This window comes from Halichoerus grypus, chromosome 8, assembly GCF_964656455.1.
Source record: "Halichoerus grypus chromosome 8, mHalGry1.hap1.1, whole genome shotgun sequence".
Taxonomy (NCBI): domain Eukaryota; kingdom Metazoa; phylum Chordata; class Mammalia; order Carnivora; family Phocidae; genus Halichoerus; species Halichoerus grypus.
In genome coordinates, this window is record NC_135719.1 from 46872994 (window position 1) to 46885953 (window position 12960).

Sequence of the window (12960 nt, forward strand, 5' to 3'; positions counted from 1 at the left end):
TTTTTTTTTTAATCCCTTTATGGTTATTTTTAGTGGAGTTTGAAGTGAAAGTGGAAGATACGGCATGTTCTGTGTTCCATGCTTTAACCTAATTAGTGGCCTTTTTGAACCAAATAGAAATATTTCAAGAGGTAATTCCTTTTATTTTTTATTTTATTTTATTTTTTTAAAGATTTTATTTATTTATTTATTTGACAAAGAGAGACACAGTGAGAGAGGGAACACAAGCAGGGGGCGTGGGAGAGGGAGAAGCAGGCTTCCCGCAGAGCAGGGAGCCCGATTCGGTGCTCGATCCCAGGGCCCTGGGATCATGACCTGAGCCGAAGGCAGACGCTTAACGACTGAGCCACCCAGGTGCCCCAAAGTAATTCCTTTTAAAGAGAGGGGATGATGGCTTAATTTTCTCATTGTGACCTTTAGCCAGAAGCTCTGAGGTAAAGCTTCCATCTAAAGATGAAGACCCTGAGGCCCAGAGATTCAACGACTTATCCAAGGATCTACTGTTTATTTTTTTTTAATTTTTATTTTTTTTTAAGATTTTATTTATTTGCGAGAGAGAGAATGAGAGACAGAGAGCGTGAGAGGGAGGAGGGTCAGAGGGAGAAGCAGACTCCCTGCCGAGCAGGGAGCCCGATGTGGGACTCGATCCCGGGACTCCAGGATCATGACCTGAGCCGAAGGCAGTCGCTTAACCAACTGAGCCACCCAGGCGCCCCCAAGGATCTACTGTTTATACTGACAGAGGTGGAATTTGAATCTAGGTCTCTACTCCGGCAAAAGAAAACTCTTCTCCACATGCAAGACATTTGTGATCTATTCAGCAAACATTTATGTGTGCTTATGTTAAAGACTCCATCAAACTTCAAACTCTGATCTTTATTTTCAGAAATGGCTTTAAAACTATTAGAAAAGTATGAAAAAACGGAGCCAAAAAGATTTCTTGAGTGCCCACTTAGGGACAGTGGAATTGTGCTAGAGATCGTAGGGGGTTTTGAGAGTATCAGATTTGAATGCTGTCATAAGGAACTCTGACATGCCTAGAAATTATTATAGCACAAGGTGGAAAAGTCAGATGCCACAAGGAAGATGTAGATGAAGGTCAGAAGAAGAAGGTATTATTTTTTGCTGGAGAGATCAGAGCAGGCATCATGAAGGATGGGTATTTTAACTGTATCTTGGGGAGATGAAGAAAAATGATATTCCACGTAGAGTGAACACTGTATTTTTATTTATTTATTTATTTATTTATTTATTTATTTATTTTTAACTTGGTAAAGGATTTATTTTTAACTTGGTAAAGGTGATTCTAAAACTCACAAGAAAAACTTTCTTTATCAAAACAATAGAACTCATAAAAATCTTCAGAAGATGGTGTTACTTTGATGACAATGACCTTGTGTGGCTCTCTGAATATGTTCTTCACCTATCTAGAGACGTTTTTCTAAGCCATGGACCTTGCTTTCATCATTTAACACATCATTCAAACCACTTCAATAAAACAGGGATCATGCTGAAGAGGGATCTCAGAGGACTAGATGACACTCCAATTAACCAAGCACATCGAGCCAGATTGTTCTATGCCTCAGACTCAAGAGACTGGCAGAGAGAGGAGGCAAACAAAGGCAGAAAGAGCGAGGACCCAAGTGAAAAGAGCAAAATGCATGTGTTAAAGATGGGCTTTCAGTCTGACTCCTGCTGAAAAACCTGTCAGAAGATTATACACCACCAACCTTAATAAGGTTTATAATAACTCGCCAGATAGAATCACAAACCAGAACATGTACTTGTAGAGCATACTCAGTGAGAATAAGAACATTATAGGACTGGCCTGGTGCCTTTTTAAATGTGTATGCATTGCTCTGGGTACTGCAAATGCAAGGCTGGAAGAGGGTGTATGCTGTCTTCTTTTTTGACCCAAGGAGGGCCAATGGAAAAAGCCAGCTTTTGTAAACATGTTGTGACTTAAATGACACAAGAGTATGAATGGAATAATTAATTAGTGAAAACAACAGTGGGGCTTCTCTCCTCAAGCCATTCTGTGGGAAGAGAGATACACACTGGGCTGCCTGTGAAATTAAGAAATTGTGCCCAAAAATGTTTTAGGTATACTCCTCTCCCCTAAGGATTAAATAACATCATCAAACTTGGTAAAACAAATCTCTTATTATGGACCAATTTTCATTTTAAAGTCTAGCCCCGAAGTCTTGAATGGCAACTGCCAGGGTGAATTGTCCGAAAAATCACCGAGTTAACTGAATCATCACGAGCTTCCTAGAAGAGTCAAATATTCTGGGAAGCAGGATTAGTTCTCCTAGTTTGTCCTAGTTTAGTTCAGGAATTTTGTACCTTTGTTAGTGTGTCTTACTTCTTTTTTTCTTTTCTTCTTCTTCTTTTTTTTTTTTTTCATTTCCACTGATTTCTGTCATGAAACTTCAAGGAAGAAGGGCAATTCTACATGGATTCTTTTTCCCATTACAAAGTGAGGCCATACAAACCCTGCATATGGTAAGGGCCTTTATTTGGCTTCATAACTAAACCACATCAGGAGAACTACAGCACATTTAAAGATCTGAGTTGAAAACCATAAACAAAAAACACAGAAAGGGGCCAAATTCTTCTCATCTAGTAAAACTGCCATGCTCTAGTGAAGCTGAATAATCTCATTTTTTCCCTTCTTAAGGGTAATCTCCATGTTTATGTTATTTCTGCCAACTCCAAATACTACATACAGCTGACAAAATCCTCGAAGAGACCCATCTTATCCCACAGGGACGCTGAACGGAGAGGAGATGGGGCAGTTCTGGCCCTGGATAAAAGTAGTCTGATATTAAAGATTCTTTGCTTAAGGCACAAATGTACCTGTCTGTGACATTTTTAATGGCACATTTTAGTGGCATGTAGCATCATCTTTTATGAACGAGTGTGCGAGAGGCCTTGTTATGACCCCCATGGGGACTGTCACAGCACATTAATGAGGGGAGAGCAGTATGGAGAAGGCAAGCAAAGGTGAACCTCGCTATTTTAGGAGTTTAAAACAATGAAGGCAACTTCTGATTCCTGCATCACCAAACCTCAGGGAAGGATTGAGAGTTTATGGGACTTGCAGGGGGCAGGGGTGCTAGCAGAGGTAGAAAGGATAGAAAACTCTAGTTCCCGTTTTGTCTCTAGTTGATTCTTGTGTAATTTCAGAAAAATTCCTTTGCTCAGTTTCCTGTATTTTTATCTCATCTGTTTCTTTACCACCAGTACCCTAGGGGAATAAAATGACTCAAAACACCTTGAGGAAGGTACCCACACAAATAGGAAGTGAAATGGCCTAGGGGAGACCTTGCAGGCTCTGACACTAGATCTCTCCTGAAGTGTTCACAGAGATCTACCTTAGAATGTGCTCGGTGATGAGGAGGAGTTCTTCCCTCTTTTTCTTCTTTCTCCCAGTGGCAAACTCTTCAAGACCAACCCAGCTCAACTGTCAACTCCTTTGAGAAACCCTGCCTCTCCCCTAGCCCTGGGGCTCAGGGTCCTCTGGAAACAGCTTTACTGAAGATGCTGCTCTTCACCTCATGTTATGTCACGCTAAGGTATATCATCATCCAAGTCACTCAGCTCTAGAGTTGATGCAGAAAGTTAAAGAAAGATAATAGACTGCTTAGAGTCATAGAATGTTAGTCTGGAAAGGGGCTTAGAGATCATTATCTTACAGAGGAAGAAATGAGGCCCAGTGAGGGACACTGGCTTGCACAGGACACCTAGAAAACCAGTAGCAGGGGCGCCTGGGTGGCTCAGTCGTTAAGCGTCTGCCTTCGGCTCAGGTCACGATCCCAGGGTCCTGGGATCGAGCCCCACATCGGACTCCCTGCTCAGCGGGGAGCCTGCTTCTCCCTCTCCCACTCCCCCTGCTTGTGTTCCCTCTCTCGCTGTCTCTCTCTCTCTGTCAAAATAAATAAATAAAATCTTTAAAAAAAAAAAAAAAGAAAAAAAAGAAAACCAGTAGCAAAGGTGAAATTGCTCTCTCTGTCTTTCATTCCCAATCTGGGATTCTTATCTCTACACCACGTACTTCTCAAATGTTCTACATTCCATCTGGTCGTTTATTAAATGCATTCAATGACAATGATTTAAACATGCAAAGGAAATTTATGTAACGGCAAGGCCTGAGCTCCACAAATCAAAAGTACTAGTTTCCTCTGAAACAAGTTACCTGAACAAGCCCTTCAGGATTCTGTTGGGAAATTCTGTATGAGCTTCTGTCTGCCGTTATTGCTAACCTCTCAGCTGATGCATACATATTATATTTCCTCTTAGATTCTCTTTTATGAAGAAGCAGAAGAATATGGTTTAACAAACACTGACTACTTTATTTTTGCTTTCTATAGTGCAGGTGAATTGAGTCTAAAGATATTTCCTTATAAATTCAATTGCATTCATGCATTACAAAAATCACAGAGAAAGTATTTGACCCCAAAAAAGGTGATAAAATCATGATTGCAACTCTGTCTGTGATCTTATTTAAGGAATCCTTTCTAGTTTTTAAAAAGCCCTCCTTTCTCTGAATCAATGTATGTGAGAAACAAATCTTGAAGTACTGGTGAGTATCCAGATTCTATACTAGTGTAATTCAGCCAGATGTCCTTTTTTTTTAAATTTTATTTTATTATGTTATGTCAATCACCTTCTAATGGAAACTGTATACATTTCCTTACAGATCAATAGTCATTGTACAGAAACCTTAGCACCGAGTTCTAGTGGGGCTACATGTAGCGCACTAAGATGAAGTCCATTCTAAATACAGCTATAAAGAGTAAAGACATTAAAACTGTGCTAAATACATACCCTTCATCCTCCCCCAGATCGTATCATGCCCCATCCCCCAACACATGAAATGACTATATTGGAGCAAGGTGGTTTTTTCTTTCTAAACATACAGTACTTATACATCCAAATGAGTAGGGCTATATTCTTTAAAGTAATCACCTTTGGAAGTCATATATGCATTCCAACAAGGCCACCATTACACAGAACTCTGGAATCTTTCTTTTATTATAATGCAGGCTTTCCAGATTTAGTGTGCATAAGGATCACCAGGGAACATGTTAATAATGCAGATTCTTAGAGATTTGGATTTAATTAGTTTTAGAAGGAGTCTGGGAACCTATATTTTTAAGAAGCTCTCCAGGAAAGTTTTATACAGGTGATGTGTGAGAAACAGGACCTCAGAATAGTCTGCACAAGCCATTCAAGGATATCAAAAGGATTTTGGAGTTAAACTTGGTGTACACATACACATTAACACATTGGAGGTTTATTATTATTTTTTTCAAAATCTTCATTCTTCCTGATATTAGGGCAGATATACATAGAAGCATCTATTTGCAAACAACATACCTCCATGAAAGAGATTCCTAAACTCCAGACATCAGAATGGATTCCATACTGCTCCCCTGAAATTCTTTCAGGCTGTAAGAAAACAGAAGCCAGTGAGTTGATGTGAGCTACTCCAGGAAACACTAACACGAGCTCAGCTAAGGCAGAGAGCCACCAACATTTTGTGGCACTTTATGAGGCACAAAACAATTGTGTGTGTGTGTGTGTGTATGTGTGTGTGTGTGTATATGCATAGGTGTATTATACAGGTAACATACAGAAACGATATAGGTAATACGGATAGATACCATCTCACTGAATCCTCACAAAGTCCCTGTGAGGAAAACTTTATTACCTCTGTTTTACAGATAAAGAATATGGAGGCTCAGATTGGTGAAATCATTTAGGCAAAGTCCTCAGCTAGGAAATGAGCTGAGACTTGGACCCAGGTCCTCTCCCTCCAAATTCAGTGGTCTCAGCTGTGAAGTGACAAACTACACAACATTATATAATGTTATCACTTATTTGTACTTTTTTTTTTTTTAAAGATTTTATTTATTTATTTGACAGAGAGAGACACAGTGAGAGAGAGAACACAAGCAGGGGGAGAGGGAGAAGAAGGCTTCCCGCCAAGCAGGAAGCCCGATGCGGGGCTCAATCCCAGGACCCTGGGATCATGACCTGAGCCGAAGGCAGATGCCCAACGACTGAGCCACCCAGGCGCCCCTTATTTGCACTTTTGAGAGATGGGTCTGGATCACTAGGGATTCTATTTCTATTTTTTTAACTTTTCATTTGGAAATAGTTTCAAACTTACAGGAAAGTTGAAAAGCTAAGATTAATACAAAAGACATCCGTATTTCCTTTGTCCAGATTCACCTATGGTTCAACATTTTATTCCATTTATCAGGGTTTCTTTTGATATGAACCGTGGAACAGTTTGAAAGGTCCATTTGGGACAACTGGTTCTCCATTCAAGACGTGTAGCAAATACCTGGTCTAGAAAGCCACAACATGCACACTCTCTACTTCAACATGAATAGTTTCATAGTGAAGTGGGTGCTGTCTGGTGTTTCTATCCCACCAGGATCTAGCATTCAGTATCGTACTTCACAGAATCTTTTGAATGAACACAGGAGCACACGAATAAGAGAAACCGAAGTCTCATGGCGTTGGAATGGTCGCTCAAGGTTACAGAGCTGGACGTGGCAGGGCTGGGATCATAACCCATGCCTCCTGGCCCTCAGGGCACCATTCTGTTCATGGGTCCACCCCTGGAGTTCCTGGTGGCCACCACTGGCATCAGCCTTCGGGAGCTTTCATGGGAGCCCTGAAGAGTACCTGGGGCCAGGATCAGCCTGGTCCACTGCACATGGAGGAAGTAGGCATCCACCACTCACCAGCAGGGGATATGCCAGGGGAGTGGAAGATGTAAACCTGGTGCTCTCAGGTGATTGGCACAGTCCTACATCCGGTGAGTTGGCTTAGCTGGGACCCAGAACTTTGTGATCTACTTTCTGCCCACACCTATCAGGCTACCTCAATATACTTATTGCCTTCTCCTGGGACCACTTGCCCTAACATTACATAAAGCCCTGTCCTGAGGTAGCAGGATGGATCGTCTTATTTCCCTTCCTTTATTTATTTCTTTAATTTATAAAACCACTTTCCCACCAAGAACAATTCTTCCCAAGGGCCAAATGTCATGTGACCATCTCTCCCAGTTGCTATAGACACAGTCATTCCAATTCCCTAGTACTTTTACGTTCAAATCCCCTACACCATCATTTTGAAGTTCTTGTTCATGCATGAATGAACCCATTATCCAATTCCACTTAGTTCAATAGGTACTAGGATGAAAGCAGCCAATTAGTTACAGGAGTATCATCATCATCAACACCATCATCATCATCATCAACAAGACTACTGTGTGCATTTAGTGAAGAATTTCCATATGCTTAGCATTAAGTGCTGTTCATGCATGTCTCATTTCAGATTCATAAACACCCATATTAGATTGGTACTATTACCATCCCCTTTTAACAGATGAGGAAAAGGAGGCATAGAGAGGTTTAGCTTGCACCCACTATATAAGGACAGTAATAGCTATCACGTAATGACCAACGAGTATACGCCAGACACTGGACTAGATACTTTGCATCCTCTACGCCTTGGGACAATCTTGCAAAGTTAGATATTATTGCCCTTGTTTTACAGATGTAAAAAAAAAAAAAGATTAAGTGACTTGCTGAAGTCTAGAGCTGTGGGTCAGCATTAGGTGTATTTGTTTAGGAACACAGCCAGGATTCAAACCCAGGTATGTCTGAATGCAAAATCAGGGTTCTTCTAGTGTGTCACACTGTCCACAGAACTAGAAGTCAGAAGAGCCACACACTAATCTCGATCTGGTCAGTATTTCTCAAAATACAGTCTTCAGTATTCATTTAAAAAAATAATTTCTCTGGGTGACTCTTTGGTATACTCAGCCTCAGTCCCTAAACATTTCCACGTTCCCTGCAGAGGCAATGACCTGTCTTACTCCTCTCTGCTTAGTGAACGTTTCTTTTATAAAGGCCCTGCTCATGGACTACCTGTTTGGTGAAACGTTCCTCTACTTCTCAGGAAGAATTACAAATTCTTGCCTCTGTCCTTCATGAAAATGTTGGTTGTATCTTTAATATTAATTCATTACACTGTGATGTAACCATCCGATTACTAGCCTGTTTCTCCTAAGAGGCCAAGAGAGTGTATTATTCATCTCATACCTAGTCCCACGGCTGACACACAGCCTGTAAGCAGTCAAGGTATGTTGCCTTGAAGGGATGCAATACATGTTTACTGCACATTTGGTTTAAAGCATGTACCAATTATTAAGTCCCCTGGAGTGTTCTACTAATATAACTTCCCCAGTAATATTGCTATCCATGCCCATCAAGAACATCCAGCAAACATGAAAATCCTAAAATCTGCCAGAATTCTTAAAGAAATAACCAAATGTTGCCTTCTTCCCTGTTTCTTCTCTCCTTACTCTCTCCTTTTCTTCATTCCCCTAGCTGACAGTTATCACTATCTAGCACTCATGCAGAGTACAGGAGTACACAACAAGCAAACAAATGCAAGTGGAGCCCAGATACAAAATATTTTGGCAGGACCAACAATAAGATTAAATACATTCATAATATTTGCCCACTGAACTATCAAAACAAATGTAAACTGGAAGCTGAAAATAAAGCATGAAAAAATCGGGGTACCTGGGTGGCTCAGTCGGTTGAGCATCCGACTCTTGGTTTCGGCTCAGGTCATGATCTCAGGGTCGTGAGACTGAGCCCCACGTCGGGCTCCATGCTGGGTGTTGAGCCTGCTTAAGATTCTCTCTCTTCCTCTCTCCCTCTGCCTGCCCTCCCCCTGCCGGCTCGTGCATGCTTTCTCTCTCTCTCTCTCAAATAAAATAAATCAATCTTTAAAAAAAAAAAGCATGAAAAAATTAAATTAAAAAAGAAAAAAATAAAGTGATAATGGTCACAGGTGGCAAATAAGAGGGCTCCTTAAGGACGAGATTCTGATAACCTCTCATTGGAGAAATAATTTTTGCAATAAGCTAACAAAATGAGATCACTGTTGTGAAGCCGTGCTCAAGCATGAATGCTCAGTGAAAGTAGGTAGCCAGCTCTACGGGTCTACCTGAAGAACTGGTACAGTAGATAAAGACTGGGAAATGCGCCCAGGCCCCTGAAACAGACACAGGCACAAGATGAGCCCCAATCCACTCTGAATTTAGGGAGCCAGGACTTGATGGCCCGAGGCTGCACAATTCAAATCTGTTCTCACACTTGAAGCCAAGGTGGCCTGCCCTGTCCTCTCCCGTCTAAAACAAAACAAAACAAAACAAAACAAAACAAAACAAAACAAAACAAAACAAAACAAAACAGAAAACCAACCACCAGGTACCACGTTACTGACAGAAGATCTGTGACGGACATTTTGCAGTTAAAAATCGAAAGCTGGGTTACTTTCTGACATGGCAACGGTCACCAGTATGGAAAGCTAAATAACAGGAAAAACATGACTCCCGTCTCAAGCACCTCTGTACTGAGGTTTAAGTGTAGGGAGGGAAGATTCTGGTCTGTTCTTAATGAGAACAGTAGGGAGTGGTGATGGAATAAAAAGCAGAGTTTACAGAGGATCTGAAAGGGCAGTAGCTCCAAGCTGCAAAATGCACTCCTTCCAGCTACACTCTGTGTCTTGTTATTTATCCAGGACCCCTGTTTAGCTGGACTCACTCCAGAACTGTCTAGGTACAACAGGATTCACTTGTCAAAAGCAGGAAGATAGCAAGGGACATCCCTTATCTCTTCTGATAAAGAATTTCTGCTCAGGGTTACACTACTCAGAAAATTAACAAAGTATGCACAAATACTTTAGGTTAGTAAATAATCAAAATATATATTACAAACAATGGGGAATTCTTTTTTTTTTTTTTTAAGTTGGCAAGATCCCTGTGGGTAGTAAAGCATACTGGTCAGACCAGGGTTCTGGAGTCACACTGCTCTAGCTTAATCTATCTTCCACGTCATGAATTCTCTCTTCTGCTATATCCCATATGCTACCAAGTAGTGAGTTTTTACATTTTAATCTAGTAGTTTTGCTTGAGATTTTCTCCACCTACTATGTCACTTTTAAAATCTGTGATCTGAAGTCTGTGTGTATCTGTTGTTCCTTCTGGTTCTTCTTCATGTTGTCTTGTTTCCTTGTGTGCCTGGTTTCTGTTGACTACTTGCCAGGTTTTGCTCTTGAAAGCATTTTGGAGAGATTCTCTGGGGCTTAAGGTAGATGTGCCTACCTCAAACCAGGTTCTTAGCATGAAGCTCCTTTTCCAACTCAGGCCATGAATATAAATACTTGGTGGAAATCTGTGTCAGAGTTAGTCTATGGCCGCAACTTTCCCCCTTTTCCTTTTCCCTTGCTTCTCTGCTTGGCTCTGAGAGGCCTTCTTTTTTGTTCCTTGGGACTGGGGGAGGAGAAGGAGCAGCATCTTTGGCTCTGGTTCACTCTTCACACTGAGGGCGAGCCCTTCAGATTTCCAACATGATATGGAGAAAATCTCCTCTGAGATCGATAGAGAAGATCTCCTCCTCCTCTGAGACCCTCTGCCTTAGGAGGATCCCCAGAGCATTCACAGCTGTGGTGCTCCAACATTCTGCTTTCCCCTCTGTTGCAGGATTCCATCTGAAAATTGTCCTGGGGGATCCCCTTTGTCTTTTTAGCTCTTCAGTGAATTTGAGATGAATTTTAAAGTATTTTACCTAGCATTTTTCAATGGAAGAGGTGGTCCAAATAGCCCAACCTGCTATTACCAGAAACTAGAAGGTGGTGTCCTAATTAAATCTTGACTCTCACTACTTGGTCCACTCTGAGACCCTGAGATGAATTTACTTCACCTTCGGTTTCATTATCTGTAAAATGAAGACAATAATAATATGTATACCTCATGGGGCTATGTGAAGATTAAGTGAATCCACTCGATGTGCTTGATTCAGTACCTGTCACATGGGAATGCTCAGTAAATGCCAGCTTCCTTCTGATCACCAACACTGCTATGACCATCACTGCATGAACATGGCCAATGTCACTATATTATGTCATCTGTATAGGTTTCATTCTGGGTAAAGGTAATTTCCCAGGACAAGAACAGCCCAGGTGGGAAAAATGTTCAGGAGATAAGAACAGTCATTTTGATGCACTTTCTTTTTAAAAGACTTTATTTATTTATTTGAGAGAGCGCGTGTGCGCACGAGCAGGGGAGGGGCATAGGCAGAGAATCTCAAGCAGACTCCATGCTGAGCATAGAGCCCAACGCAGGGCTCCATCTCATGACCCTGAGATCATGACCTGAGCTGAAATCAAGAGTCAGACACTTCACTGACTGGGCTACCCAGGTGCCTCTTGATGGACTTTCTGATCACAAAGCACAAATATTTGGGTAAGATTTTAATTTTAAAACTATTCATAATAATGTCAAACTTTTATATTTGATCAAAATATTATAATAATAAACAAACCACAATGACTGAACAATGGGTTGAAGTTTTAGGGACTTCTATGTTTAAAATAGAGTAAAATTTTTAGTAATGAGAATATCTGAGAAATGGTTTAATGTGAGCCCCCAAAGCCTTCTCAATTTCTCTTGTAATCCTGTGGGATGAGGTCTTTTTAAAATGTAGCTGAAAATCTTTCTTGCTTTGGCTTACAGTGTCTACCAAACCTAAATATCTGCCCCTAAAATGTAGTATGTTCTTGGACTTGCCACTCCACTTTCCGATCTTGTTGGTCAATGAGGAGGTTGGACCAGATGAGTTTCCAAGTCTCCTACAAGTTCCACCCCTTAACATGCCCATAAGTTGTTAATTAGTATTATTTTTTCATGACTTAGGATCTTAAGAAAGCTGCCCTGTCTTTTTCCTAATTACCATTTTCCTATACCTTATACTTTAGATTACAGAAGAATGAAGTGAGATTGCACATGCAGGGCTATTTCTTTGATTTACTTTCTTTTCAATATTTGGCAGCCTAGTTGACTGTGTTTGTGTAATTTGGGGGTCTTCTATACCTTATAATGCAACTGAGATACTTAATATGAAAAGTTAAATGCTCTGCTTATAATTAGTGAGTAAGTCATTCTGGGAAGGCAGCTTTCATGAACTAAATCATTCATTTAGCCCTGTGTGAAGGACCAGATATAGAGAATGAGAGAATAAACCCTGCCTCCCCGAAGATCACAACCTAGATTGGGAGAGACACAGACATAATTTGGACATAGTGAGAGGCACAGCAGTTAAAATTTTAGTCTCTGCAGACTGATGACTTAGGTCTGAATCCTGACTCCGCCACTCACTATATGTATGAACTTGAGTAAGTTACTTAACTTCTCTATCCCTCTTTTTTCAGCTGTAAGATGAAAATGATATTACTTACCTGATAGAGTTGTTGTAAGGATTTAAAGCATTTATATATGTAAAAGTTTAAAAGGGTGACTGGTACATGGGGTTAAATATTAGCTATTATGAGGGTATCATACCAGCTGACCTCTAACTGTATATTCCCACAACTTGTTATTTGTCCTCTGCCCCACATCCCGACCCCAACAATGTCACATTATCTTGTATTTCTAAGTCTTTGCTCATCCCTCCATAGTGATCTCTTTTAGTAAGTAATCCTTTTCACATACTGTTAAATCATCAAATTCGTACACTGTATCCCTGCTTACTTGAGTGGTTCTGCCGTAACCTGGCTAATAGCATGGAAGGTGCCCAGTAAATACTGGTTGATTAACCGAAGGTACTCAGTGTCAGATACAGCTTTCACTGGCATAGACCAGAGGCTGGCAAACTTTCTCTGTACACAGCCAGAGCATAAATATATCTCCCTCTGTGGGCCATATGGTCTCTGCTGCAACTGTCACAGCGACTCCACTCTGCCCCTGCAGCGCCAAAGCAGCCAGAGACAATACGCAAACAAAAGGGCGTGGCCACGTTCCAATAAAACTTCCGTTTCTTACCTAATTTTTTAATTTTGAAATACTTATTGATTCACAAGTTGAAA

The 12960-nt window shown here is 40.9% G+C and overlaps 1 protein-coding gene across 2 annotated transcripts in view; it reads right to left on the reverse strand.

Annotated features, from left to right (window-relative positions):
• Positions 1-12960, reverse strand: part of MAP2K5 (mitogen-activated protein kinase kinase 5) — a 245723-nt gene that overhangs the window by 96649 nt on the left and 136114 nt on the right. For both annotated transcript variants that reach the window (XM_078079165.1, XM_036087125.2), the window contains exon 16: positions 5383-5454. In XM_078079165.1, coding sequence (XP_077935291.1) covers positions 5383-5454 — 72 coding nt within the window. The remainder of the gene's footprint in view (positions 1-5382; positions 5455-12960) is intronic.